At 43.5% G+C, this 27983-nt stretch overlaps 1 protein-coding gene across 1 annotated transcript; it reads left to right on the forward strand.

The window, feature by feature from the left end:
• Window positions 1-213: 213 nt before the first annotated feature.
• Window positions 214-27903, forward strand: LOC144280061 (heterogeneous nuclear ribonucleoprotein M-like). Its single transcript, XM_077841754.1, has 3 exons — window positions 214-362; window positions 17821-17990; window positions 27674-27903. The coding sequence occupies exons 1-3, from the start codon at window positions 271-273 to the stop codon at window positions 27802-27804; spliced, it is 393 nt and encodes a 130-aa protein (XP_077697880.1). The 5' UTR covers window positions 214-270; the 3' UTR covers window positions 27805-27903.
• Window positions 27904-27983: the final 80 nt, after the last annotated feature.

Raw genomic sequence — 27983 nt, forward strand, 5'->3', positions numbered from 1 at the left:
CGCACACACCGGCCCGACCCCGGACACGGCGCCGCCGCCAGCAGCAGCAGAGACGCCGGGCCCCGCCGCCGCCCTGGGTCTCGCGCCCCCGCCGCTCTCGTCTCGCGCCGCCCCCCCGAGCCCGGGAACGGCCCCCCGACGTCAGCGTCCCGAACCACGTGGCCGCAGGGGGGCGCTGCCGCAAGGGGCGCGGCCCCGCCCCTTTCCCGGCGTGCTGCGGGGCACGGCGCGGGGCGGCCGCTGCTTGCACAAAGGGGCTGCGCGGAGGAAATGGCGGCCGTGGGGACTGAGGGCAGCGGCAAAATGGAGGAGACGGCGGCAGCCAACGGGGCAGGCAGCGCCGGGGACGGGCCGCCCAAGAGGTGAGGCGCCGCCGGCGGAACCCGGTCCCCACGGGGCTCGGCCCCGGGCGTGTTGCGGGCGGCTGCCTGGCCGGGGGAGCAGGAGGCCGCGTCCCCGCGTGTGGGGGCTGGGGCCTCGGGCCGGCGCGGATGCGGGCGGGGGGCTCGGTGGACGGAAGGAACCGGTGTTGGAAGCAGCGGCCTGGCTGAGGGACGGCGTGGGGCCCGGCGGAATGGGGGTGTAGGAGCTGGAGTAGGGGCAGTGCGGGAGGCTGGGGGTCTGGCTGGCTGAGGGCACGGGGGGTGGGGTAGGATGGCATGGGTGCGGGAGGCTGGGGGTCTGGCTGGGTCTGGGTGTGGGGGCTGGGGTAGGATTACGTGGGTGTGGGAGACTGGGGGTCTGGGTGTGGGTACTGGGGGGTGGAGTAGGATGGCATGGGTGTGGGAGGCTGGGGGTCTGGCTGGCTGAGGGCACGGGGGCTGGGGTAGGATGGCATGGGTGCGGGAGGCTGGGGGTCTGGCTGGGTGTGGGTACTGGGGCCTGGGGTAGGATTACGTGGGTGCGGGAGGCTGGGGGTCTGGGTGTGGGTACTGGGGGGTGGAGTAGGATGACGTGGGTGTGGGAGGCTGGGGGTCTGGCTGAATGTGTGCAGTGGGGGGTGGGGTTGGATGGTGTTGGCGTGCTTTTCCTTCCTCACAAGGTTAGCTTGCTGCATTTTTATTTAAAAAGAAAACTGTTTACGGGCATTGCTTGGGGTGCTGTCCTCTTAGGCTTGTTACCTTTTCCTGATGCTTGTCCTGTTAGATTACTTGATTATATAGCTATTTTGCCTGTTTTTGGTTAAGTGGCATGGCTGAGGCAGCTGGGGATGTTAAATTGAGACCTGTGTTTCATGCAGTGCAGTAATGTCATTAGGGTCCCATGTTTTTGGTCTCTAAGATCAGGTGGGATCTTAATAAATCCCTACTCTTCATTATTGAGCCTGCTAAGCAGGTTTGGGACTTCAGATCAGCTTCTTGGTATCTGGACATTGTTCCCTGGCTGGAGGGTGAAGCAGAAGAGTCATGGTGCTGACAAATTCTCTTGCTCCCATCTTGACGTAAAGGAGGGTGCAGGTCTTGGTGTCTGTGATGAAGCGGGACTGTTCTTAATGTTTCCTTTGAATATTGTGGGGGTGCCTCAGTTTCCCCTATGGCAGTTCTTAAGTATCTAGGTGGTGGGATAAGGGTGTATGGTCGTTGCAGAGCCCTGGAGGGCAGGTGTGTGCAGGGGTCTGGACACAGAGAATGGCCGACACCCTGTTTCCTGGCAACTGATGGCCTGGGTCCTTCCCCCCTGCAAGGTGAGAGCTACAGGGTTGGAGAACAAAGGAATCTGGTGATTTCCTGGCCCAGGAAAGAGACAAAGCCTAGAGGAGGAGGAGGGGCTGGAGGGGGAGTCAGTTTGGGGCTGGCTGGGGACATGGAGTGAAGTGCAGACGTGGTTGTCTGGCTCAGTGCCTCCCAAAATGGACCCAGCTGAGGGGTCCTGTTCTCTGCACGTACAGGCTCTGTGTTAGACCGTGTTCCTGTTGTCTAATAAACCTTCTGTTTTACTGGCTGGCTGAGAGTCACGTCTGACTGTGGAATTGGGGGGCAGGACCCTCTGGCTTCCCCAGGACCCCGCCTGGGTGGAGTTGCTGTGGGAAGCACACGGAGGGGCAGAGGATGCTGAATGCTCTGAGGTCAGACCAAGGAAGGTGGAAGCTGTGTGTCCTGTAGACAGTCTGCTCACAGACAGGAGACTTCCCCAGAGTCCTGACTGGCTTCGTAGGGAGCAGTTCCAGAACATCGCCTGGGGACTCCGTGACAGTGTCTACTGCTAGTATTTCTTCTGTGGTGTTGTCTTGGTATCAGGGACTGTGGAAGCTCTGCTAGTAACCTCTGATTCTTCCTCCACTAGGAAGACTGAGGAATGCATACTCATGTGCCTCCATTGATATAAAAAAGACTAGTTATGTCATATTCAGTCAAGCCTAGCTGCTACCAGTTATTTTGTAGGCTTCAGCATCAGGAAAAGTGAGATGCTGGTTCTCAGTGAATGGCCCTATTGCTGTTAGAGATGCAGCTTGTGCCATGGTTTCCTGATGCCTTGAATCAGTCAGGCCTTATTATCCTAGCATTGAGTTAGACCATAATAAGGGTCATTACTCTTAAACACAGAGGCCAAGTAAATACTGTTTATCTCTGGGGTTTAAAATGTATAGATTCCTATACCAAACTCATCACCATACTATCTGAGCACCTTCCAATAGTGCATTTAGCAATACGACTAATATCTGCAATGTGTTGTGTTCTCACATCCTCTCTTGAGGGAGAGAAGTGTGTGCAGTGGTGTCTTGTTTTAGAATTCTTTTAATATGTATATACACATAATTTCTATTTTTGCTAAACAAGGGATGGTTAAAGTGATGTACCTTGCACTTTGAGTGGAAGGTTCGGAGGTATGTGACAGTCCTTAACTCCTGTGAGAGTTCATTCTAGTCTTGGGTCAGCTACTGAGTTCTGTCTCATGCATAGATTACTCCTGAGGGAATTCTGTGCTAAAAAATTAAAAGTACTGCTCTCAGTATTTTAAAATTTTGTAGAACTCTGTATTTTATTTACCAAAACACAATATAATCACATTTTCAATTATTTAAAATACCCATCAGCAAGTATGTTTGTAACAATACAAACAATAAAAAGATTCAGGAAATGTCTTTTGATAAATAGATTCCTTACTAGGTATATTAGCACATCTCTATGGTTCCACAGTGAGACAGAGTGACAGTCATGCATACCCAGCCCTGCCCCCCTCATCCAGAGGGGCAAGCAGGCCCAGCCTGGCAGGATCCAAATGTGGAGGGGCTTAGTGTGTGTAGGGGGATCGAGGTGTGGGATGAATTCTTTATGGGGCAGTCTTGGTGTGGGTGGCTTGGTGGAGGATCTCCGTGTGAGGTGAATCTGGAAGTATTAGGGCTTGTTGAAGGTGCAGGGGGAATGAGAATTCCTGGGGCGTGGATCCAAGTGAAGGTGGTTGGGGCTCAGTTGGGGGTGGGGGGGGAGGAGGATGAGGCTTGGCAGGGGGGTCTAGGTACAGTGGGGGGTCTGGATGCATGGGGGTTGGGCAGATGAGGGGCAGCTCCCCCATACAGTGACCCCTTCCCCTGTGGCTGGGAGCAATGGGGTCAGGAAGTGGGTGTGTGTGTGAAGAGCTTTCTGAAGTTGGGGAGGTTCCTGGAGGTGGGTCTGACCTGACCCCAGGAGCAGAGGAAGTCCTGTCACTATCTCTCCTCTTCTCCCCCCCCCGCCCCCGCAAGCCTCCTGAGGTGGTGATTTACATCTCCCCCGGCTGCTCCTGATGCCCAAACCAGATGTGCCCCCTTCTCCCCCGACTGCTGCTTGGAAGGTGCATGTGAATCAATTTATCTGCGGGGGACATTAATTCTGTGCTTGTGTAGTGATGGAGAATTCCCCCAGGAGTAATAAGTCACCTTCCCTTATTGTAGAAAATTCACTTGTTCCTGAGGAGTGAAGTGGTTGAGAATAGTCTTCATCTTAGACCTTTAGAGCAACCTCTTAGATATACTGGGCCCAGGCCATCAAATTCCTTGAGGATAAGGACAGAGACCTTGAACTTGATTTGATATTCTATGAGAAGCCAGTGTAGGGAGCAGAGGACAGGTGTGATGTATTAATGGGAGCCACTGTTTCTGAGGAGATTGTGACAGCATTCTTTATCAGTTGGAGTTCTCGAAGTGTGGAATACTGCATGCCCAACTATATTGCATTGCTGTAGTCCAGCTGAGAAGTAACAAGTATTAATAATGGAGACTAGATGATCATGATGGTCCCTTCTGGCCTTAAAGTCTGAGACCAGTTTGCCTAGTGGCTGCGTGCAGATGTTGAATAGGAATGGGGAGAGATCCTTGTGTTTTCTGCCATTGACTCTTGAGTTTTCATCCATCTTTTCATATGGTCCAGGGTGTCAGAAAACTAAGGAGATCTGTGTGTGATAGAGAGGAAAGGCCAGCGTACAATGGTAGCCAAGTCTAGCACATAATTTGTCAGATCCTTGACTCCTTGTCCTGTTGGTGGAGAACAGCTGTCCTTTGGAATTTGGAGTCCATGAGTTCTTATGGTTGAAATAAGATCATGGGACTGTCTTGTTGCCTTGGAGCTGGAAGAGCTCTGACCATTGACTCCGGGCTTTCTGGCCTACCATAAATTTATGGCAACCAAAATTTGGTTTGTAAACAGCTGTCATCTCAGTCTTAGGGGCTCAGTAAAACAGGAAGATGAGTATGTGGAGGATGAGCCAGAAACAATTCTTTCATCTTTGTCCCCACCAGAAAAGCAGCTAGTGCTTCCCCTTCTAGTGATATGCTTTTCTGAGGCTTTAGACTTAGAACTCACTGATTCAGCAAAAAAAGCCCATGGATTTCTTGTATTCTGCAGAACAAGCAATTGGGGATGTGACCACTTACATGTGGCTCACTACCCCCCAGGTCTTTCCTCTTCCCTCACTCTCCCCTCCCTTTTATAACCAAGCACACCAAGCTTTTCTCAAGGACCGAATTTGAATATTTTCACTTTTATGATTTTTTTAGCTCTGATAGTGACTAGAGCCTCTTGGGATGTAAGCTTAGTTTTTGGCCACTTCGCAGGTGAGACTTCACAGTTATTGAGCAGCGATGGCAAGATCACTGCCTTCAGTGAGACACGCTGCTTTATAAATAAGGACATCCACTACTTTTTGGTTAGAGAAGCAGAGTTCTTCCTGACTTCATGTGAGACTGAACTTTTTTCCAGAGGGAGGTTCTCTGCCTCTAGGGGCAGGTCGTCAGTTGGATAAAGCTCCATACAGCAAAGTTGAGTCAAGATGTGAAAGGCACAGTCACTGAATATGTCTCCCACCTTGTCCAGGAGAAGGACTCTACCAATACTCCTTTCTAAACTTTGGTGTCTTCACCACCAGGTTTTCATGAAACAGCTGTCTGTGGCAATGGGCTTTCTTGGATGTCTGGATATTTGTATCTGACTGTAGCTAGCACACACTGCAAGATGTACCTCAGGCCAGCCAGGTCTACACTCAGAAGTTAAGTTGACCCAGCTACATTGTTCAGGGGTGTGAAAAATCCACACACTTGAATGACATAGTTAAGCCAACCTAACCCTTGGAGTAGATAGTGCTAGGTTGCCGGAAGAATTCTTCCATTGCCTAGTTACCTCCTCTTGTGGAGGTGTGGGAAAGTGTTTACACTGAAGTGCTACAATGGCATAGATCCAGCGCTGCAGCTGTGCCACTGTAGCATTTCAAGTGTAGACAAGCCCTCAGAAAAGTGTGTAAAGCATCCTGAGTCCTTAGGGTTTGCCTAAACAAGTCCACTCTCATTCCACCACAAAACGCTGAATTCACTGGAGCCTTAAGAGGCTCCATAGCTGAAAAGCTTGCTTAAGAGGATTTTTCATACCATTAGGGAGACCGTGTCCTTTGAGAGGTTCCCATTGTAAACCTAGTAGCTTTTTTTTTTTTCTACAGGTGGTAAGCCTTGTGTTCATGTGACTCTATTTGCCAGGCTACATCTTGGGAGTCTGCATGGTGTACTGCCTTAACCACTTGGATACCTGAGCCACAGTACCTCAGAATATTAAAGATTCTCTTCTGTTCAGGATGAAAGAGGAACGCTGCTATTGGGGTTTCCATCTTACCTACCTCACTGGCTTTTTTGCAGTATTAGTCATGTCTCAGGGTGGTTGGAGGTACTCAAACTCACCTTGGGGTGTCCACTATGGCTTGTTCTTCCAAGATTTGGGGATTCATGGGGACAGTTCTTAAAGGAAAATAACTCTTAAATACCATAGTTACTGACCTTTTTAGACTGCCCAAATGGATCCCTGCTCATGTTCCCCACTTCAGAGCATCAAGTTAAAGATTCCTAAATCACTTGAAAGAAAGTAGTTGAAGCCACTTCCTTGAGGTTGGGTGTCCGAACAGACATTGGTTTCTAGGAGAGCTGAGCATGTGTAACATGATTGCGCTCACCCAAAGAATTTGGATTCCTATAGTCAATCGTCCTAAAAAAACCACACTGAGGTCTTGTCTACGCTACAGGGTTTTGTCAACACAAGTTACGCTGACTATCAAAAACCAGTATAATTACATCCCTTGTGCATGTTCATACAGTGCTCCTTCTGTCAGCAGAGCCCGTGGACAATTGGTGTTCTAGCATTGATGGAGAGCAGTGCACTGTGGGCAGCTATCCCACTGTGCTACTCGCCACCTTCTTCAGCTACGAGTTGTGGGAGGTGGAATGGATCGCAGTGGATCATGGGTGTGGGTTCAGTGTCCCATAATGCAGTTTTTTCTGTCCCATCGTTCCATGGGTTTCTGACCGCATTTTGCGGCATTTTTCAACAACCCCTCTTTACTGTGGGCCTGCCAACTCTGTCTGAAAGGATGGATCCTGCACTGCTCTCAACTGTTGTGGTCACTGTTATGAACCCATTGTGGCTCGTCATGTGGTATATGATGAGCACCCAATCTGAACAGGAATCAGAGGTTCCTGATCTGCTGTGTGCTATGGAAAGAAACACCAGATTACTTTTGGTATTCATGGAGCAGCTGCACATGGACTGTTGCTTTTCGACTGAGTGGTGGTATCATAGTGTTATGTAGGTCTGGTATGATGAGCAGTGGCTGCAGAGAGATGGAACTTTGTGCGGAGCTTGTCCCAGCACTGTGGCGCAAGGACACCAAAATGAGAGCTGCCCTCTCGGTGGAGAAGTGCATGATGATCACTGTGTGGAAGCTGGCAACTCCAGACTTCTTCTGGTCCGTTGTGAATCAGTTTGGTGTTGGAAAGTTGACTGCTGGGGCTGTGTTAATGCAAGTGTGCAGAGCCATAAATCACATTTTGCTGTGAAGGACTGTGACTCTCTTGGCAAAATCCATGAAATGATGGATGGCTTTGCGGCAATGAGTTTTCCTACCTGCAGCAGGGCGATAGATGGCATGCATATCCCAATTTTCGTGTCGGACTATCTTGCGATGGAGTACAATAGAAAATGGGTACTTCTCTATGGTATTGCATATATGGTTTCAGTGACATCAATGTGGGGTGGTCCAGGAAAGTGCATGACGCACGCATCTTCAGGAACACTGGCCTGTACAGAAAGGCTCCCTTTCCAGACCATAAGATCCCAATGGGGGGATGTTGAAATGAACATAATGAACCTGAGACCTAGCGTACCCTATACTACCATGTCTCATGAAGCCTTACACGGGAAACCTGGACAGCCGCAAGGAGCGCTTCGACAATAGGCTGAACAGGTGCAGAATGATCGTAGAATATTCCTTTGGCAGATAAAAGCACACTGGCATTTGCCTTTATGGCAGGTTAGACCTAAATGAGGAAAATATTCCCATGGTCATAGCAGCCTACTGTGTGTTCCATAATGTTTGTGAAGCTAAGGGTCAAAAGAATTCTTTGAGGGGATCAACAAGCATGTGGACCAAGGGGATCCAGTGGATTTAGTGTACTTAAATTTTCAGAAAGCCTTTGACAAGGTCCCTCATGAAAGGCTCTTAAGCAAAGTAAGCTGCCACAGGATAAGAGGGAAGGTGCTGTCATGGATTGGTAACTGCCTAAAAGATAGGAAACAAAGGGTAGGTATACATAGCCAGTTTTCAGAATGGAGAGGTAAATAGTGGTGTCCCCCAGGGGTTTGTTCCGGGACGAGTCCTATTCAACATATTCATAAATGATCTGGAAAAAGGGGTAAACAGTGAGGTTGCAAAATTTGCAGGTGATACAAAATTACTAAAGATAGTTAAGACCCAGGCAGACTGCAAAGAGCTACAAAAGGATCTCTCAAAACTGGGTGACTGGGCAACAAAATGGCAGATGAAATTCAATGTTGATAAATGCAAAGTAATACGCATTGGAAGGCATAATTCCAACTATACATATAAAATGATGGGGTCTAAATTAGTTGTTAGCACTCAAGAAAGATCTTGGAGTCATTGTGGATAATTCTCCAAAAACATCCATTTAATATGCAGCAGCAATCAAAAAAGTGAATAGAATGCTGGGAATAATTAAGAAAGGGATAGATAATAGGACAGAAAATATGTTGCCTCTATATAAATCCATGGTATGCCCACATCTTGAATACTGTGTGCAGATGTGGTTGCCCCATCTCAAAAAAGATAGGAATTGGAAAAGGTTCAGAAAAGGGCAACAAAAATGATTAGGGGTATGGAACGGCTTCCGTATGAGGAGAGATTAATAAGACTGGGACTTTTCAGCTTGGAAAAGAGACGGCTAAGGGGAGATATGATAGAGGTCTGTAAAATCATGACTGGTGTAGCGAACGTAGATAAGGAAGTGTTGTTTACTACTACTCATAACACTCATAAGAACTAAGGGTCACCAAATGAAATTAATAGGCAGCAGGTTTTAAACAAATTAAAGAAAGTATTTCTTTATACAACTCACAGTCAACCTGTGGAACTCCTTGCCAGAGGATGTTGTGAAGGCCAAGACCATAACAGGGTTCAAAAAAGAATTAGATAAATTCATGGAGGATAGGTCTATCAATGGCTATTAGCCAGGATGGGCAAGGATGGTGTCCCTAGGCTCTGTTTGCCAGAGGCTGGGAATGAGTGACAGGAGATGGATCACTTGATGATTACCTGTTCTGTTCTTTCCCTCTGGGGCACCTGGCACCGGCCACTGTCAGAAGACAGGATACTGGCTAGATGGACCTTTGATCTGACCCAGAAGGGCCATTCTTATGTTCTTAAGTTTGCTCTGGAGTGCTGCGCAGAGGCAGCTTGCCTGGCAGCTGATTTTGAGTAGCCAGATACCAGGGCTATTACAGAGTCACAGCTGGGGGCTATTTGAATCAGGGAGGCTTTGAGGCACCTTTTTGACAATGAGCTCCAGTGATGTCTTTCTGTACAGCACTCTGCAATGCTTTAACGTGCCACCTTGCATGAAAATGTTGATGATTCCTGACTGTGATTTGTACTTAGCAAATGATCAAATGCCACTGTGTATTAATTTCAGCACCAACCACTGTGTGTAGGAGACAAAGATTGGTTATCTTTCAGAGTATATTTTTATTTAATAAAAATAAACACACTGTAACAATGCTTGTTCTGGTGGGACCCAACTGAGAGTGCCAATTCAGGACAAATTGCTTAAAGCAGGGCAGTTACAGCCCAAGGCTAGGGTTTTTCCACCTATGAGGCAAACCAAACCAGCCAAACAGAGAAGACTTTGGTTTTACCCCACTAGCTAACCACAAGTCACACAAGCAGTTCCCTTAGACACTCCAGTTTCCCAGTATCTCCACTAGTGACCCTCATTATGGGTACGACTGGTTATGAAAACCAATACCCTAGTAAAAGAATAATAGAATCATAGAATATCAGGGTTGGAAGGGACCTCAGGAGGTCATCTAGTCCAACCCCCTGCTCAAAAGCAGGACCCGTACCCAATTAAATCATCCCAGCCAGGGCTTTGTCAAGCCGCCAAAAAAGAAAAAAGGTTATCTTGATCCCAAAGGACCAAACCCCAGACGCAGGTCAATAAACAAATCAGATCTTGCCCACAAATCATGCTGTTGCCAATCCTTTAGAATCGAGAGGTTTATTCATAAAAGGAAAAAGATATAGACGAGAGCAAGAATTGGTTAAATGGAATCAATTACATACAGTAATGGCAAAGTTCTTAGTTCAGGCTTGTAGCAGTGATGGAATAAACTGCAGGTTCAAATCAAGTCTCTGGAGTACATCCACAGCTGGGATGGGTCATCAGTCCTTTGTTTAGAGCTTCCATTTGCAGCAAAGTCCCTCCAGAGGTAAGAAGCAGGATTCAAGACAAGATGGAGATGACGCATTGGCCTTTTATAGTCTCTTGCCATGTGGTCTTTGCTTACTTTGTCCCAAGGATATGCTATCCAGCACATGACATAGAAAAACCTTAAAGTTCTGCCCACAGGCGGGTCCCTGCATGCCTTGCTGAGTCACAAGGTGTGTCTGCCTTCCCTCAATGGGTCAGTTGTATAGCTGATGGCCCTTAATGGGCCATCAGGCAGGCTTGGCAGAGCTGACACCAACTTGTCTGGGGTGTCACCCAGAATCATAGCATAAGTTTGAAATACAGACAGTATAGAACCAGTATTCATAACTTGAACTACAAAAATGATACACACATACAGATAGCATAATTATAACCAGCCAATCATAACCTTACCATAGACACCTCACATGACAGCCTTTGTACAATATTTGTTGCAAATATATACCAGTGGTTCCAACAGCGATCTATACAGTTACAGATTCTGTCAGTAACATCTCTCTCACTCTCTCACACATGACTTTGGGGAAGAGAGATAACAGCAAAGGGCAGTATAGGCTCTTATAGCTGTGTGTAAGTCCAGCTATCATTTTGGAAGATGTCTGAAGGGGTGGAATGAACGGGGTACTGAGAGAGCCCAGGAAGTTGCAAGGAATGTGTGGGAGGAATTTGGGGAGGGCATGAAAAGCAGTTCTGTATTGGCTGAAGGGGGGCTGAGCACACATGAATTGAGCCTGCAGCATGATTAGGGACTTCAGCATCTCCTTTTGTTCTTCCATCACTTTTATCATCCGCTCATGGCCTATTAAAATTTGCTCCTGGCTCTTCTTTCTGTTCTGCCTGTCTATTTTATAATTTTCTTTTAAAGTCTCTCTCCATGCCCTGCGTTCTTGTTTTTTGACTTCTTAAGATTAAAGCACCTCTTGAAACATGTCCTCCTTGGCTGCCTCCTTATCTGGCAGAGGCACTCCACTGGTGTGTAGGGGAGGCCCTGAAGGCCACATCTGCAGAACCACAAGAAACAATAAACTGAATCATGATTGTTAGTATACGGACCACATTGAATTGTTACAGTAAAATGCACCCCCTTTTTTTAACATAATCAGTTTCTCTCTGTCCTTTGGCAAGCACACAGCTGGTGAACACCCTAAACGTGGTGAGTTTGGGAGTGGGAGGGAAGCAGGCGCTGAAGAGGGGGCAAAGGATTTTGAGCTTTTTTTTTTTTTTAAGATCACTGCAGGCAACTAGGGACAATATTGTAAATTTTGCCATGATTTGCCACAGGCAGGGGTCATTGAAACTAATATGTCACTCCTGAGGGTAAGTAAGGATGCATCTCCTGTGTGTGTGTGGCTTCAGACCAGGTCCCTGTGCTGCTCACCTGTGTACTGCTTTGGTACCTGTACAAATGACTGCTGATTGGCATGGGAAAGTTTCCTACAACAGAGGAACAAAGCAGCTCTGCCAAGGAGTCTTTGGCAGAGGATTGATGGGTACCTCCAGGAAAGTTTTTCTAGAGGTCTCTCTGGAGGATTCCTGTGAAATCTCAGTGTGCATTAACACACTGTTCAGTTGTACAGGGGAATGTGAAGAACAAGCAAACACAGCTAGTCTTGTACATTTCTATCCCCTCACCCACTTCTAGAATATACAAAGCAAAGGACAACTCTACGTCATGTAACCAAGCGGAATCAATTTAAAAATCACTTACCAGGGCTCTTCTCTCATGCGTCATGCGCATGAGAGAGAGACAGACTCCTGGGATTGGCTAGACCCCTCCAGAGTTGATAAGAGGTCCTGACTTGCCGCGCCACCGGATGACCCTGTCGTGCTCCACATCATCCTTCAACTCGAACTCTCTGTCCTTGGGATTGAGTCTGCTGTTCGCTGTCTCCAGCCCTGCTGAAGTATCCATGGTCCTCTTAACGGTGGAGGTGGGGTCGCCACTGAGAATGGCATTCAGCTCCTTAAAGAAGTGGCAGGTCTTTGGCACAGCACCAGAATGACTGTTTGACTCCCTTGCCTTCTGGTATGCTTGCCTCAGCTCCTTTATCTTCAGACGGCACTGATGTATGTCCCATTTGTAGCCTGTATCCAACATGCCACGAGAAATCTGCCTGTACGTGTTGACGTTCCTACAGGTGGAGTGTAGCTGGGACCACATAGCTTCCTCCCTCCACTGTGACAGCAGATCCAATAACACAAGTGTGCTCCAAGTGTGAGAGTATTTGCTACGTGGAGCTGCCATGGTCATTTGGGAAGATGTGATGTGAGCTGTCCATGTCGAACAAACAGACGTGGAATTTCAAAAATTCCTGTGCCTTTAAAGGGGGAGAGGCAGAAGCCTGTGTACCTTGGTGCAGGGCAGTGGAGTTTGAACTGTTGACCAGAGAGGCCAGGATGAGCATTGTGGGACACCTCCTGGAGACCATTTACAGTGATATTAACCAAGCATGGTGTCTACACTGACACTTTGTCAATATAACTTTTGCTGCAAAAAGCTCTATGCCTCTTGTCGAGGTGGTTTTATTTTGTCACAAAGCAGGAGAGTTATGTCGATAGAAGGAGCATTGTAGTGTGTTCACCTCCACTGTTTTGGTCAACAAAAGCTGACTCTTTTTTGTCAAAACTCTGTAGTGTAGGCAAGGCCTATGGGTATGGCTACAGCTTTGAGCTTGAGATAGGAATGTCTCCTCAAGGTGGAATTTGTGTTAGTTCTGATCAAGCTGTCACACTAAAAATATCAGTGTAGCCATCGTGGCGGGCAGGACTAGCCGCTGCTCCTATATTTTTAGTGAGCTAGCTTCATCGGCTAACAGATACATCAAGTTGCAGTTTATACCTCAGATTGTAGACGTACCCTTACTGTGAGGGGAGGAGGAGTGTTTGCAGTCACAGGTACTGGGATTTGTCTTAGCAAATGAAGCCTTGCAGCTGTAAAACTGAAGCACTTGAGTTTTTATATGTATAAACTGGACTTGCGTGAAATGGGGGGGGAATGAAAGGTGCCTGGTCTAGTATTTGGAGTGGCTGAGGAGCTGATGAAGCAGTAGCTATGCCATCTAAAATTGAACACTCATGGTTTTTAAAAACTGCGACTGATGTTCCAGCTTGTGGAGAACACTCAAAGCTTTTCATACAAAGTAGGAATGTGGTGTCCAAAAGAAAGTTTTGAGCCCTACCCAAAGTTTAAAGGAGAATACTACTTTAAAGCTAAATTGCAAACCTTACTGAGGCCGCACCTCCTAAAGTTGTTTGTTTCTCTAGAATACTTTACACTATCTCAAACTATGCTTTTTAGTCCAGCACAAACACTAAAGAGAAAATGATTTCTTCCATAACTCACTTTGTTTAATAAATCTCTTCCAGCCCTCATTTCTACAGTACTCCTGCCTGATTAGGTACGGAGGCTAGACGGTGTGCAGGAATTGAAAGGAGTCCTGTGGATCTATGCCTCACTTGCAGTTAAAACTGTAAATGGAGGAAATGTATTGAAATTATTTTACTTCTAATATACACCAGTGAAACTGAGCAGAACTGGATTGGAGAGCATAGTACTAGAGTGTAGTGAAAATGAGCGGTCTGCTCATTGTGGACATTGCTTGTTTATTTCACAGCACAACATCCAACCTGTGCACCGAATGAAATGAGGGTCCTATGGAAAGAATAGTATATATGGGAGACTTCATTAAGTTCACATCTGTGGGAGAAAAAGCTAGGATTACCTGTAAAAACCTTAATTCTGGGTGCTTAAAGGGACAGATTACTCAATTTTAGAATTAAAATTTATGGAAGATACATGTTTGAGGCTTTTTAGCAATTTCTGTAGTTCACAACTTGTTTTCTGTCTTTCCATTTTCTCTTTGAACGCTTCTGTCAAATGCACAAAATAGACTGGAAAAAATATTTCTCATCCTCCTACTTGCATCCAGAATTACTACACATTTTCACACTGGAGTGACTTCTTAAATTGATGTCCTTTTCACTTGCAGTCCTATGGCTTTCTTAAATGGCTTTTTGAACTAACACTTGGTGATCACTGGCAATTGGCCTTATGTTAATATAGCGTGGAGGGTGAATTTTAGGCCTAAATGCTCACCTAGTTTACCAGAAAAATGCCAGCTTCAGGCTTACTTTGTAATATCTATTATAGCAGAGCTGCCTCTCTGCTGTAGTTAAGTTTTAAGCGTTACTTTCTGTTTCGAGGTGGACTACTGTAAGTGCTCTAAAATCTTCATGCAGACTCCAATTTTACTTTAGTAGTATTGTCAAGGAAATTCGCATTAATTGGACTAAAGACTCTAGTACCCAGTGTTGTTGTAACCATGTTGGTTGCAGGATATTAGAGAGACAAGGTGGGTGAGATAATATCAGATAACAGAGGTTATTGGAGTAATCTCTGCTGGTGGGAGAGACAAGTTTTCCAGCTTAGACAGAGCTCTTCTGCAGGTCCCTGTGTAAGCTTGAAATCTTGTCTCTCACCAACAAGTTGGTCCAATAAAAGATATTACCTCACCCACCTTGTCTCTCTAAAGACTCTAGTAAGCAATCAGGGTAACATAATCATCCCGAGCAACGGAAATAAGTAATCAAAGAAAAGCAAGTTGTAGGGTCACTTGGCCAAGGTGTTCCTGATAGTGGGTTTTTGGAGCAGTATGGGGAGGTGGAATGGAAAGGAGCGGGTATTGGAGGCAGATTATACTTATTTTCCTCCCTTCAAAAAAGTAGTCTTCAACTCCATGCTGTTCCTTACACTGTCCTGCATCCTCTATCCTGCTCTTCAACCTGTGGTTCTCATGACAATGACTGCTTGGGGAAGAGGCGGAACCAGCGCATGCTGGACCTGCAGAAAAATGGATAAGGAGATGATGCATGGACAGTAAAGGGACTAACATTCAGCCAGTGCATTTTGTGGCCATGGTAATCAGTTTCAAGGAGCCAGAGGCAGTGGAGGGGGAGAGCAGGGCAATGGTATGTTGTAGGGATGGGGTGTACTGAGAAATCCCTTTATAAAAAAAACAAACCAGGGAATTAAGTGCCTCCAAACTTAAGTACAGTTAAGATTGGCCAGTGGTGCTTTCTGCTCTTGTAGAATGAGGAGAGCAGCTAGACTTAAACCTCTGAAAACCAGGAAATGAAGAGTTACAGTACACAAACTTTGCTCTGCGGTAGTCCTGGGAATGGGAGTGCAAAAGTTAACAAGCTACTAAGGTGAAGGTGGCTGGGGTTCAGTGGAGGGGTCTGGGGCGGGGGGGAGTCTCAAGAGGGGGGAGAAAGGGGGTCTGGATGCTGAGAGTGGGGTTGGGTGCAGCTTGTTGGTGGTCAGTGGTATGAGGGTCTGGATGTGAGGCTCAGGGTGGTGCAGGGGGTAAGGCATCAGGGTAGCAGGTTTGAGTGCAGCGTGTTCCAGTAGGGGGTGGTCTGGCTGTGGGGGTGGGGGTCTGGGTGGAGGTCTGGAGCAGTGTTCCTTCTAATTTTTCCCACCCATGTGCAGAATGAATTTTGTTATGTGCATCAATATGGAGGAGATGAAACACATCACCTTCATATTGTGCACATAACAAAATGATGTGGTGGAGGTGGGGCCGAGAAATGTTTGTGGGAGGGGGCTTGGAACTGGGGCAGGGTTGGGGTACGGGGGTGAGGTCTCTGGCTGGGGGTGTGGGCTCTGGGGTGAGGCTGGGGATGAGGGGTTTGGGGTGCAGGAGGGTGCTCTGGGGCTATGGTGAGGAGAGAGGACTCCCTGCAGTAGCACCTGGGCTGGGGGGGAGAGGTGTGTCTCCCCTCCCCCCCAATGTGGGGGGGCAGGGGCTGCAGCATTGGTGTGCCTCCCCCCCAGCAGGAGGGCGGCCCAGGCTGTGCCTGGGTCCGGGCTGCTCCGCACTGCCCCAGCTGCTCCAGGGTCAGGCTGTGCTGCGCCTGGGTCTGTGCTGCTCCCCCGCACCCTCAGCTGAGGAGCGATGTGGGCAGGAAGCCAGGGGAGGATGCTGAGCTTCTTGCAGCTGGTGGCTTCTGGGGGTGGATCTGACATAGCCACAGCAACTCCTTGCAGGGAAAGAGGAAGTTCCGTCCTCTCCTGCCTCAAGCCCAGCCATGACTAGCAGCTGATCCCAGCTCAGGATAGGAGCTGCTGGCTGGGGTGTCTCCAGCCCCACCGTGATTTACCTCTCCACTGGCTGCCTGAAATTATGTACCTGCGCTTCTAGGAATTGGTGCATGACTGCTCTTGCAACTTTCCTTTTCTTCCCTGTCAGAAAGTCATTTTTCTGACGGGAAGCAAAGAAATCTGCTGTGGACATGAATTCTGGGCACATGCAGTGGTGCAGAATTCCCTCAGGAGTAATGTTAAAAATAGCTTTAAAGAGTGAATAAAAATCACTTTCTTCATTCCTGACTCTCCAGATGCTCATGAACTCTTCCAGGACAGATAAAAATTAAACTTTCAATTTTTTTAAAATACTGCTGTTGGTAAGAAACTTTCCTTTCAGGTTTCAGAGTAGCAGCCATGTTAGTCTGTATTCACAACAAGAAAAGGAGGACTTGTGGCACCTTAGAGACTAACCAATTTATTTGAGCATAAGCTTTCGTGAGCTACAGCTCACTTCATCGGATGCATTATGTAAGGCACTGAATTTAGCCGTATGGAGTGGAAATCTATCAACTTCATGAAAAAACTCATAGGAATGCATCCGATGAAGTGAGCTGTATCTCACAAAAGCTTATGCTCAAATAAATTGGCTAGTCTCTAAGGTGCCACAACTCCTCCTGTTCTTTTTCCTTTCAGGCTCACTATAAACTAGAGCTGAACGAATAAGACTTTTCAGTTCGGCAGCTGAATCAAAACTTTTTTTTTTAAATCCAGTTTGATTCAAACCCAAAACAGTGGTGTGGTTTGTGTTTTTTTTTTTTAAATATCATCAAACAAAACACATTCATTTTGAAGTTACAAAAATAATCTTGTTTCAACTTGGCCATTTTCTGGTGGTTTTTTCACCTTTTGTTTTTAAAAATTGACCAAATTTGAAAACAAAATGCTGATTTGAAAGAAAGTCAAAATGTTTCTATAAAGTATTTTTGGCTGAAACTATTTGAGTTCTGTCTGAATTTGCCAAGTAGTTTAGGAGTCCTGATAAAAGCTTTTTTGGCAGAATTTCTGCCCAGCTGTACTAAATACATCATAAAAGGGTTGCAAATCCAGATGGGGGTGGGGGTGTGTTTTTTGTTTTTTTTTTTTTTTTGTGGGGGGTGGTTCACCTTTAATTACGCCTGAACATGGGAAGAGAAAGCCATTAGGTTAGGTATGTGTGGCCAGGGGGTAGACAGTTCACAATCTCTGGGACCTACGGATCTGAGCTGCTGCAGCTGTTCAGTAATTAATGTTAATGAGACAACCTGCAAGTCATACTTTATCATCAGACCAAAACTTATGAACTGAAGTTAATATTAGTTACTAATTGCTATAGTCTCAAGCAACATAGTGGTGTATGTGCATGAACTGTTTCCTTATGTATTTAAAGGTGTGATGTACTGACTTCATCTAATGCTGTAATTGCTAATTTGATGTTTGAATACTTGTATTTTTCTTGCAGTGAAGGTGAACGACCAAGCCAGAATGAAAAAAGAAAAGAGAAAAGTGTCAAAAGAGGGGGAAATCGTTTTGAACCATATGCCAACCCTGCTAAACGATATCGAGCTTTTATTACAAATATTCCATTTGATGTGAAGTGGCAATCTCTCAAAGACCTGGTCAAAGAGAAAGGTAATGGATGCTTTGGGTAACAGAGTGGTGTCTGTCATCTTAACCATGGCTGACTTTGTTCCGAAAATTTTAATTTATTAGTTGATGTTGTTCTGGATAGAATTAGTGACATGAGTTTTGTAAGGGGTCTAGATTAAAGCCTTTTTGGTGTTGCATGATATCTATTCTTAGGCAGCTTTCCGCACGGGATAGTTCCTGTGTAGGCATGTTGGCGTGTGGTTAATAGTGCTTCATCAAAGCGTGAAAGGTGCCATTGTCTCATGGAAAACGTCAGACTTCCTACATCAGGACTTGTTTTTGAGGTACTATAACGTGCTCTGAAGCATGTAATGTTTTTGGGTAAAGTAGGTTGTCCATCTACTGCTGATTTAGTATATGTAGTTGTGTCCTAGAATCGAAATTTAATAGTCTGACTTGTGTTTTAGATAATATCCGTATTGTTGTACAATATTCAGGAGAACATAAATGTATTTAAGGGTGACCTGCAAAGGAAGAAGAATGTTTGTGCCTCAGCATTTCCTGCATTACATTTAAAGGAGGCCTTGAAAAAATGTTCATGTCACTCTTCCCCTTTTTCACCCCCTCCCAAAAGCTTTTTCTATATTGAATGGACTGATTTGTGTATTTCAGAATTCTCTCATTGATAGATTCAGCATTCTTACCTCCTCAAAGGTGGGAAAAAAAATCAGAATTACTTGGAACTTCGGCCAATATTCTAAAATGTTTCCACTCAAACAAGTTTTACTTGTTTGCTTTTATTGATATTGGACTTACTCGTTTCCAGTCTTCCTGGAAAAGCAGAGGAGTCAAGATCTGAATTTCTAATGTAGTACAGTAGGGGCTCCCTACTTATGATTTAGAGGTCTCCAATTTTTTAAAGATGCGTAAAAGCATACAGGTCATTCTCTCTTGTAGGTCACTTCTTAAATACATAGCAAGAGAATGATCCATAAATTGATATGTCTTGCAAATTAGTGACCAATGTGGCATAAACTAGGTAAGGAATGTTAGGTAATGTGCTCACAGGCTGTGGCCTAAATGAAAGAGAACACAAATTTCCAAAAGGTTCTTAAATGTTTTTTCTTTGGAGGAAAACTGGAATTGAATGCATATAACTAAATCTTATGGACTGTAGGCCATGGGGAACATTCATAATTAAATGTCTTGACTTGAAACAATAAAATAGTGGTACCTGACTTTAACAACTGAACTATCTGTAATCTTAGTTATCTCTCCTTTCAGTTGCCTTTGCCCACCTGTAGCATTGTTGCATTAATTATGAATGATCCTATGTTTTAGAACTCTATTATAATTTTTCGTGGATGTGCAAGAAACATTGAGTAACAGGAGTATCTCTATGTGTAGATGTCTTTAAGTACTACGTTGAATTCCGTTCCAAGTGTCTTGTGGTTTTTCTCCAGTTCACGTGGATGGAAAAGTCCGATGTGAGATTGTTTCCTGCCTTGCTGTTCAGCTACTCATTCCTGCAAATGCTCCTAGGGGATCAGTGAAACCTCTTCATTCTGTCTGCAGGGCTTGTCATGTTAAATATCCAGATGCATTGTTCTTGGTTTTTGGGACTGCTCAAACATATTTAACAGTTTAGATTTGCTGTGTAGTTGGGATCCATTCTAACTAGTCATTGATTTTACCCAAATTGGTGTTCTTGTGCTGTGCTTGAACTTGCTGAATTGGTATTTCTTGATACAAGGCATAGTAGTTCCAAGAACCAGGAATGTGGCTTTGAAAATTCTGTTAGAACTCTTGGGTTGTATGTGTAAGAATTACAGGCCCAAATGTAATGTTTTGGGAGATGTGAAACAGCTTTGAACATAAAGGATAAAATGTAGGTGATGTTTTACTGCTCCATCACTCAGCAATCATGTAGAAGATTTTAAAGCTATTCACAACAATGGCATAGGAGGTTGCTGAACGTAGAAGCAATTCACCTCAATCAGCTGTTTTGTGCCAGTAAGTATGGTTTAGGAGACACGAGCTTTGAGGTCTGCTCATCTCTCCAAATTGGTTTTCAGATGTGTACATCTGAAATCTTTAAAAGGTGGCATATTGCTCTGAAGAGTGATGCCTTGGTTCAGTCATTTCAGTGTATTGTTTGTTGGTGAAACTTAGAATTACAGGTGTGCAGTATCACCATTTTTAATAAAGCTCACAGATGTTCTTGTTTGAAACTCCCTTGTATTGGTTAACAAACCCTGCTGAACTAAATCGATGTCAGTGTCGTACATTGGTAAAAAGGTTCTACAGATGAGTGAGGCTACATATAGCTTTTAGTGAAATGCCAGTTTAGTATGTATGTAAAGTCTAAAAGTGAAAAAGGTTGAATGCCAAATAGCTCTCTATCCTGTCCACCAAACAAATTAACAAGTGGGAGAGAAAAGCTAATGTACTTTCCCTTTTCATCTGATATTTCAGAGCAGTTAGTGGCTCAGAGCTGTTAGCAGTTCAGGTTACTAACTTTCTCATCTGGGGTATGATGACATGCAACATATTTAACTCACTTTTACATGAAATATTTGATCTGATTCTACTAAAATACTAAATTTTCTAATAGTTTTCTAACCCTGGGAGGAAGTAGTTGGCTAGTACCCTCAATTGCGAGATGGAGCCACAATGTGTTAATAAGAACTTAAGAGAAAATAACTAGCTGTTGAAGAAGCAAACTGGCAAGAGCTGTAATTGGAAGTACCCTCAAGTCATATTTATGACTGCAATAGATAATGGTTATGAATCATTGACTACATCTGCAGTAACCCTCACTGCATCCTTTTTCCTAATTGCAAGAAATAACACGCTGGATTTGTATTTGGGGTAGGAAGAGAAGCAATATGTAAAACTGTTTCTTGATAAGATATATTCAATAGATCTATGTAGATGAGCAAACATGCATAAATTTCCAAGAGTGAACATACACTGAAACTTCATTGTTTAAACATTGTCTCCCTACTCACCCCATCAACTCATCAGATATTCTTGTTGGCTTTTCTTTTGCTGACTCAGTATGTACTGATGTAGCTCATGCCCCAGGTTTGTGGGTGGTGTGTTTTTTTTGTGGGTGTTCTTTTTTGTCTGGTTTTTTAACGACTTGAATTGCGTACACTGGTCTCAATTTTGTGTACTCTGGGTTTCACTTTTCCTGTTAAACATTTATATTACAGTAGCACACACAAGCCCTAATCACTATTGGAGGCTCCGCCATAGAGTGCCTACCGCAAACAGACCAGTCTGGTTGGTAGGCCCATGTCTTGTTCCTTTATTTAAAACAACTTATTAATTTTAAATTCTAGCCTGTTTTTAACTCCTGTCTATCCTTTTGTTGAAATCCATATTCTAAAATGTATTTTCATCAGTTAACCTTGGAAACCAGCATCTTGGCTGTAACATCATACTCTATACCCTTTAACATACTGTGATCATTGTACGCTAGGGGACTTGTAGTGTGCAATGGCAGGGTCAACATAGATAGTAAATTTGTGGAACCTGGAGCAGCTTGCCATGCAGTAAAGGTTCATGTAGCACACCTGTAGCCATAGTAAGTCTCATTACACTATTAAATGTATACAGTTTTGGGATAGCTAGCTCCAGGAATTTAAAGCAGTTCAAAAGACACAAAATGCCCTCATAACTTGAGACATAAGTTTGCATAAGTGTTTCATCACAAACTCTAAAAATCAAGGAAATCACAAGTTAAAGAAACAGTTTAATTCAACACAGTACCAGTTTTAGTGTACTTCCATCATGAACGTGTTGGGGGTGCTGCTTTCAGTGTCTAATTTTTATTACTGAATGTTTTTGGCAATACTGATTCTCAATCAATGAAACTTTTTAAATTTCACCTTTCCTTTAGCTGATGCTCAAAGCTTTTTGTATGAAACTGGGGGAGCATGAAAAGCTTTGAGCACCATCTAGCAACTGCTTGAGCAATACTTGGACTTCTCTGTTGGAACTCTGTAAACAATCTCCGATATGGTCAGACTGATTTGCTTCTGGATGGTAGCAAAAGCTATGGTATTGGTTACTTGGAAGTTTATTAAATGGGGCTCTGATTTAACTGTTGGTCATAACATCATGATTATAGTTGACAAATATCCTTACCAGAAAATTTGTCGTCAAAAGAATGCTCCATGATAAGTTTCCTAAACCTTTATAACCTTCATGGCTGAAAAATGAACCAAGTATAACCAAGGTTCTTGTTTTCAGGTTTGCCTAAACAACCGTTAGGGCTTGGGTGGATTAGATATGAACCTTTTATAAAAGCAGTGCCTCTGGAATATATAATTCTAACTTCTCTTGTCTGCCTGCTTCAGACCATGAAATTTGGTAATCAGTTCCAGAAATAACACCTTATTTCAGCTCTTACTATATTGCATATGTCTGGAATAGTCTAAAAATTAATGGGTGAGATCTAGCAAAACTTGTTAGGGAGACCCTGCAAAAGTCAAATGTGTCTTAAAACAACACTTCTTAAAGGCTTTCTCTACAAAAGTGACCATTTTAAACTTCAGAAATCAAAGGAAAAAAAAAATCATTGCCAAGCCTGGAGACAGCATTCAATCAGTAAGTAAATAAAATATAATATGATTTTTAGCCCTACTTTAAGTCCATATGTAGTTTTCATTATGATTTCCAATTAATCACTGTTTACAAGTGTGCATGTATATCTTGGAAGTCTTAATATCCATTTATGGCATCTGTTTAAAAAGAGCTTCAATGAAATACCTTAAATCAAACCATAGTGAGATGAGGGTTGTTTTTTATAATGGGACTCATTGAGTCAAATATAATAAGAAACCTTTACATTTTCTCAAAGTTTGGATTTATATAGAATAGTGGACAGATTTTTAAAAAAAGGAAAAGGAAGATGAAATCTCCTTTTTTTAAAAAGAGAACTGCACCCATTTTGCTCAGAGCAGGCTTTGTGCTTAATGGTTATTTCTGAGCCATCGTCTTGTAGGAAGGGCCAAATTTTGTGGAAACTTAAATTGGCATGACTGTCTTCTACAGCAAAATTCAAATGAATGAACACACTTGTTTAATAAAATCTTCTATTGACTTTAAAATAAAAATGACTATGCATCCTCTTCCTTCTTTCCAAACAAAACACAAATGTACAATAGATAATAATCCTTTATTGGCAGGGAGATGGAACAAACCTATTAGTTCTCCTGTTATTCCATTTTTTATAAGGTTTTCTCCCTTCCTTTCCAAACTCTTATGTAGAAAATTTACAGCAAACAAACTTGGATAGAGTGCCCTAACTTGCATCTTTAATATTTTTAAACTTCATATCACATGTCCTTTCAGATGAATCCAAGATGATTGTCAGTTCATGCCTCTGAGCTAGTCTCTCTGTAGACTAAACTTGTAATTTCCTACATGGAAGAACTTTGCAACTTGGAAACTAACTTCAAATAAATTAAATTCTGCCAAAAATGACTATAGCAAATACCCACATACTCGCTAAACTTGTTGCAATGCAGAATTCCTGGGGCATGTATTTTCAGTTGCTGTAATAACTAGTCTTTCTTCCAACTTCGATGTTTTGCATTTTCATAACACTTTAGTTCCTTTCATTGAGCTTCCCAGCTTCTCTTCAAAATATGGTATTCAAAAGAGATTCTCTTACTCCAAGTAAAGTCTTACAAGTACCAAACAGAGAGGTAGTAGAAATATTATGTTGATTGTTAGATCACTGAGCTCATCCTCTTTGAAAGTGTAGGCTATTATCCCCTGGCGCTAGTCCTTAAGCTTTAGTAACCCTCGCAGATCCTTATCTGGTACCTGTATGATATTTCTTAACTCGGTAGTTGTTTATGCAGTGGTTCTTGCCTATGTGAACAACTTTATTTTAATCTTTGTTAGAACCTTTTAAAAAAAACAAACTTCTGCCAGGTCCCATAGTATATTAGTCTACCATTCAGGCAGAAAAACACTGATCAGATAGCATTGCCTCTGTACAGTAGCTGAAAGGGCGGGGTTCCACATCAGGGTTCACGTACCATTCTGTGTTGGTGGCCTAGTGCAGTCTGACTTTCTGGCTACTGGCACAGGAGAGCATTGTGACCCTTCCTTCCCTTATAATGGTATTTTTTTTGCCTTTCCTTTTTCTCTTCACCGACTCCCAACAAGGGGGAAAAGGAAATAGTTCTTGGAGCAGGAAGTGGTGTGCCGATATGCGGTAAAAATACTTCTGTGACTGACTTCTCACTCTCCTTGTGTACTTTGCAAGTGGTACTTGCCTGCTACTCGGTAGCCAGTAATTCTTTTATCCCTGATGCCGGTCTGCACTTCTAATAAACAGACTTCATGTTAACAAAAATATTGCTTAGTTTTGCATCTAGAATGGGTCCAAGGGGGCCTTTTCTTTACCTTTCAGGTTCTAGGAACTGGATTCTTTTTATGCCATCTCATATCAACCATAGTTTCTCTTTTAAGAACGTCACCTGGACCATACCACATGACTTTAAGTGCAGAATGCACCTCTCACATTTCTTCTGTAATCTGGACTTGCTATCTTGGATGTTGGGCTAGCATGTCACTTGTCACATGGTGTCCCTATTCTGAAATTTGGCTGCTCCTAGAAGGAGGCTCAAATAGGATTTTTTTTTTAAGTGTAATTTTTGGTAGATGACTTTTTTAAATGTGACTGTATAAAACTTGAACACTGAGAGCTCGGAGCAAAATTGGTACAAACTTTAAGGTTCTCTGTAAGATATGAAATAGCCACTAGAGAAGACTTCAGTAAATTTTGTGGTTCAAAGGTCAGAACTTCCTTTAAAGGCCATTAGGCTGATTACAGGGACAAATGTAAAATCAGCTTCTGACTGTGTTGAGCCAATGACCAAGGGAAAAAGCTTGTTTGGAGGAGTTTGTGTAGATTTTTATGTATCAGTTGCAGCTGATTGGATAAGTAGTTTAGAGTGCAAAGCAATATCTTTCCAATGGACCAATAGTGCTGCTGGGAGCATTAGGTCACTGCTGATTTCTAACCTTGTGACTTTAACTTTTGGCCTTTGTGAAATGGATTGTCTGTGTTGCAGGTTATCTGAGAATCAGTTATTTTTAAACTACATAAATTGTCAAATTAAATTTGCGTTCTTGTAAAAACACAGTGTGGTTGGACTCTGGCTGCTGTTGTTTAAACAAATGGCTTTCAGAATTTCCTGGTCATGCTGAATATTTATGCCCGAAGTAGTTGGAAGCTATTTTTTAGCTGTACTGGCAGGAGCACTCAAGGACTGTGCTTAGTGTGTATACAAAGCAGGTGGAGGCTGCTCTCCCAGTACAGAGGTGTAGGCCATAGAGACTTCAGCTCTAGGTTTACGGTGCTCTTGATCTGAGTAACCTGGCTATTTAGATCCAAATGTTGGCAACTGTAGTCTCCAGAGATGGTCCAAATACTGAAGATGAGAATGGTAATATAGGTTAGAACCTTGGCTATAAACAGACACTTGTTTATAAGCTTCTACTAGGTTCATAGTAATTAATGTAGTTCTGGGGTGTATTGACATGAGGTAATCTGCTCTACTTGGCACCGGAGAGGCCACAGTACTCCATCTGAGTCTCCTTCCGGGCACCACACTTTAAAGAAGATGTGGACAAACTATAGAGTCCAGAGAAGAAGAAGAAAAAATGATAAAAGGTTTAGAAAACCTGACCTCTGAGGAAAGGTTAAACAAACAAACTAGAGATGAGAATCAGAAGGGTAGCCGTGTTAGTCTGTGTCCACAAAAAGAATGAGGAGTCCAGTGACACCTTAAAGACTAACAGATTTATTTGAGAATAAGCTTTCGTGTTTAAAAAACATCTGCATCTGAAGAAGTGGATTTTTTTACCCACGAAAGCTTATGCCCAAATCGGTTTAGTTTTTAAACTGAAGATGTTTAGTTCTGAGAAAAGAGGACTGAAGGGGAGACCTGATAAGTCTTCAAATATCTTCAGGGCTGTTATAAAGAGGATGGTTTCAGAGTAGCAGCTGTGTTAGTCTGTATCCGCAAAAAGAAAAGGAGGACTTGTGGCACCTTAGAGACTAAGAAATTTATTTAAATGTTGGGAAATCCTTTCTAATGATAAGAACAGTTGAGAAATGGAGTAGGCTTCCAAGGTAGGTTGTGGAATCCCTCTCATTGGAGGCTTTTAAGAACAGGGTTAGACAAACACCTGTGAGGGATGGTCTAGGTTTACTTGGTTCTGCCTCAGCATGGAGAGGCTGGACTAAATGACCTCGAGGTCCCTTCCAGCCCTACACTTCTAACATTATCATAGAATCAGTAATGGATCAGTATTCATTTAAAATACTTTTTAGTTCCCTTTCAATTTTGACTTCTGATCCTGTTAGTTTTTGATCAATCCAGATGAAGGAGAGGGTGAAGTAACACCTCTCAAGATTTAGAGATCCTACTAAGGTCTCCTTTGCAATTGTTTCTGGAAAGGAATCTCAAAACCCTCCATTTAGATATTTGAGTAGATACTTCAACATATACCTTTATAAAAGTGACAGTCATTCAAGTGGGAGATGAAATTGAACATTCTTTCCCTATTGCATCCACTGTCAAGAGGGAAAACCATTAGAACTTCAACACAGACTACAATTTCTTGTTCAATCTTCCTCTATTAAACAGCAATTCTTAGAACAGCCTACAGGCCTTCTAGCTTCTAAAGTAGATGATTCTCCACGTAAACAAATACAGTTGAAACTCTACATGGAAGTCCTCTCATTTTAAGGTTAATCTGTGAGTAGTCTTGCTAGGAATTTAAAGTCTGTTTGGACACATTCATTTTTATATAAATAAGCCAGAAAAGCAAGCCTAAATGGGTTTCTTCAGCTATACTTCTGTATGCCATTTGCTTCAAACTCAGCAGCCAATTTGGTAGTGGTATTTTGGAGTATACAGTCTGGTTATAGTGATCATGAATTGGCAATCCTAATCTTTTGTGGAGAAATGCAGATTGTTTTCCTACAAATTGTACTCTTTGCTACAGATTCTAAACATTCAGTTAATTCAGTCTTGGGAATGAAAATTGTAATGACTTTCCTTTTGACTCGCAAAACATACGTGTACTTGTCTTGAAGTTAGTCAAATTTAAACATCTAGCTGTTCTAAAAATGAAGTTCACCTTCTCCTTCAGTTTAATTGGAAGGTTAATGATCTAGCCTAAGTAAACACCTAGTTGAGTCACTGACACTTAAATAGTTGTACATTTTTGGTTTTGGAGACCCTTCTAGCTGTCCCTTGTAGAAATCACAGTGAAACATGAACTTGTAGCTGGTTAACGTCTGGAATATCTAGATAGAAGGCTACATACTATGTCAGTCTCCAGTAGAAATCTGATTCTTTCTGTAGAAAAAGGAAAACTATCATTGCAGACGGTTTCCCATGGATTTGGATTGCCACAAGTGATTTGAGTATTAAAGGCTGAGGAAACTGATATTGTGGAAATAGCTTGTTTTTGAGTGGAGGAAAACCAAGAACCTGTTTAATTACTTTTTAAAGACTTTACTGCACACCTGTAATGTCCAGCTTGGTGGTTTAGAGAATATGGAGTGTTTCTGGGCTTTCTTATAAGGCAGAGGCTCCATACAAGGTTGTTGACTGTTCTAAATTCCCATTATTTTCTTGGCTTTTCTCCCTTGGTATATGTGTCGTCTGGAATCTGATTTGTAGTTGGTGAGGTAACATACGTGGAGCTCTTAATGGACGCTGAAGGAAAGTCAAGGGTAAGTGATGGAGAGATTTTCTTCTGTGGATTTTACTACATGACAAATGTAATTGTATGGTGGCGTGGAACCGCATGAAATCAAGAAGGTAGTGTGTATGGATAGTGGCTATATATCTAGGCACTGCCCAAAGCCCCTTGAGGGATGGGGAGGAGGTGGGAAGGGATGTGCAGATAGTATCAGCATTGTGCTCAGTTGGTGTTGGCTATGAGTGAATTATGCATGGACCCTAGCAGTATCTACAGTGGTATGTTAAC

This window comes from Eretmochelys imbricata, chromosome 25 (assembly GCF_965152235.1).
Source record: "Eretmochelys imbricata isolate rEreImb1 chromosome 25, rEreImb1.hap1, whole genome shotgun sequence".
NCBI lineage: Eukaryota > Metazoa > Chordata > Testudines > Cheloniidae > Eretmochelys > Eretmochelys imbricata.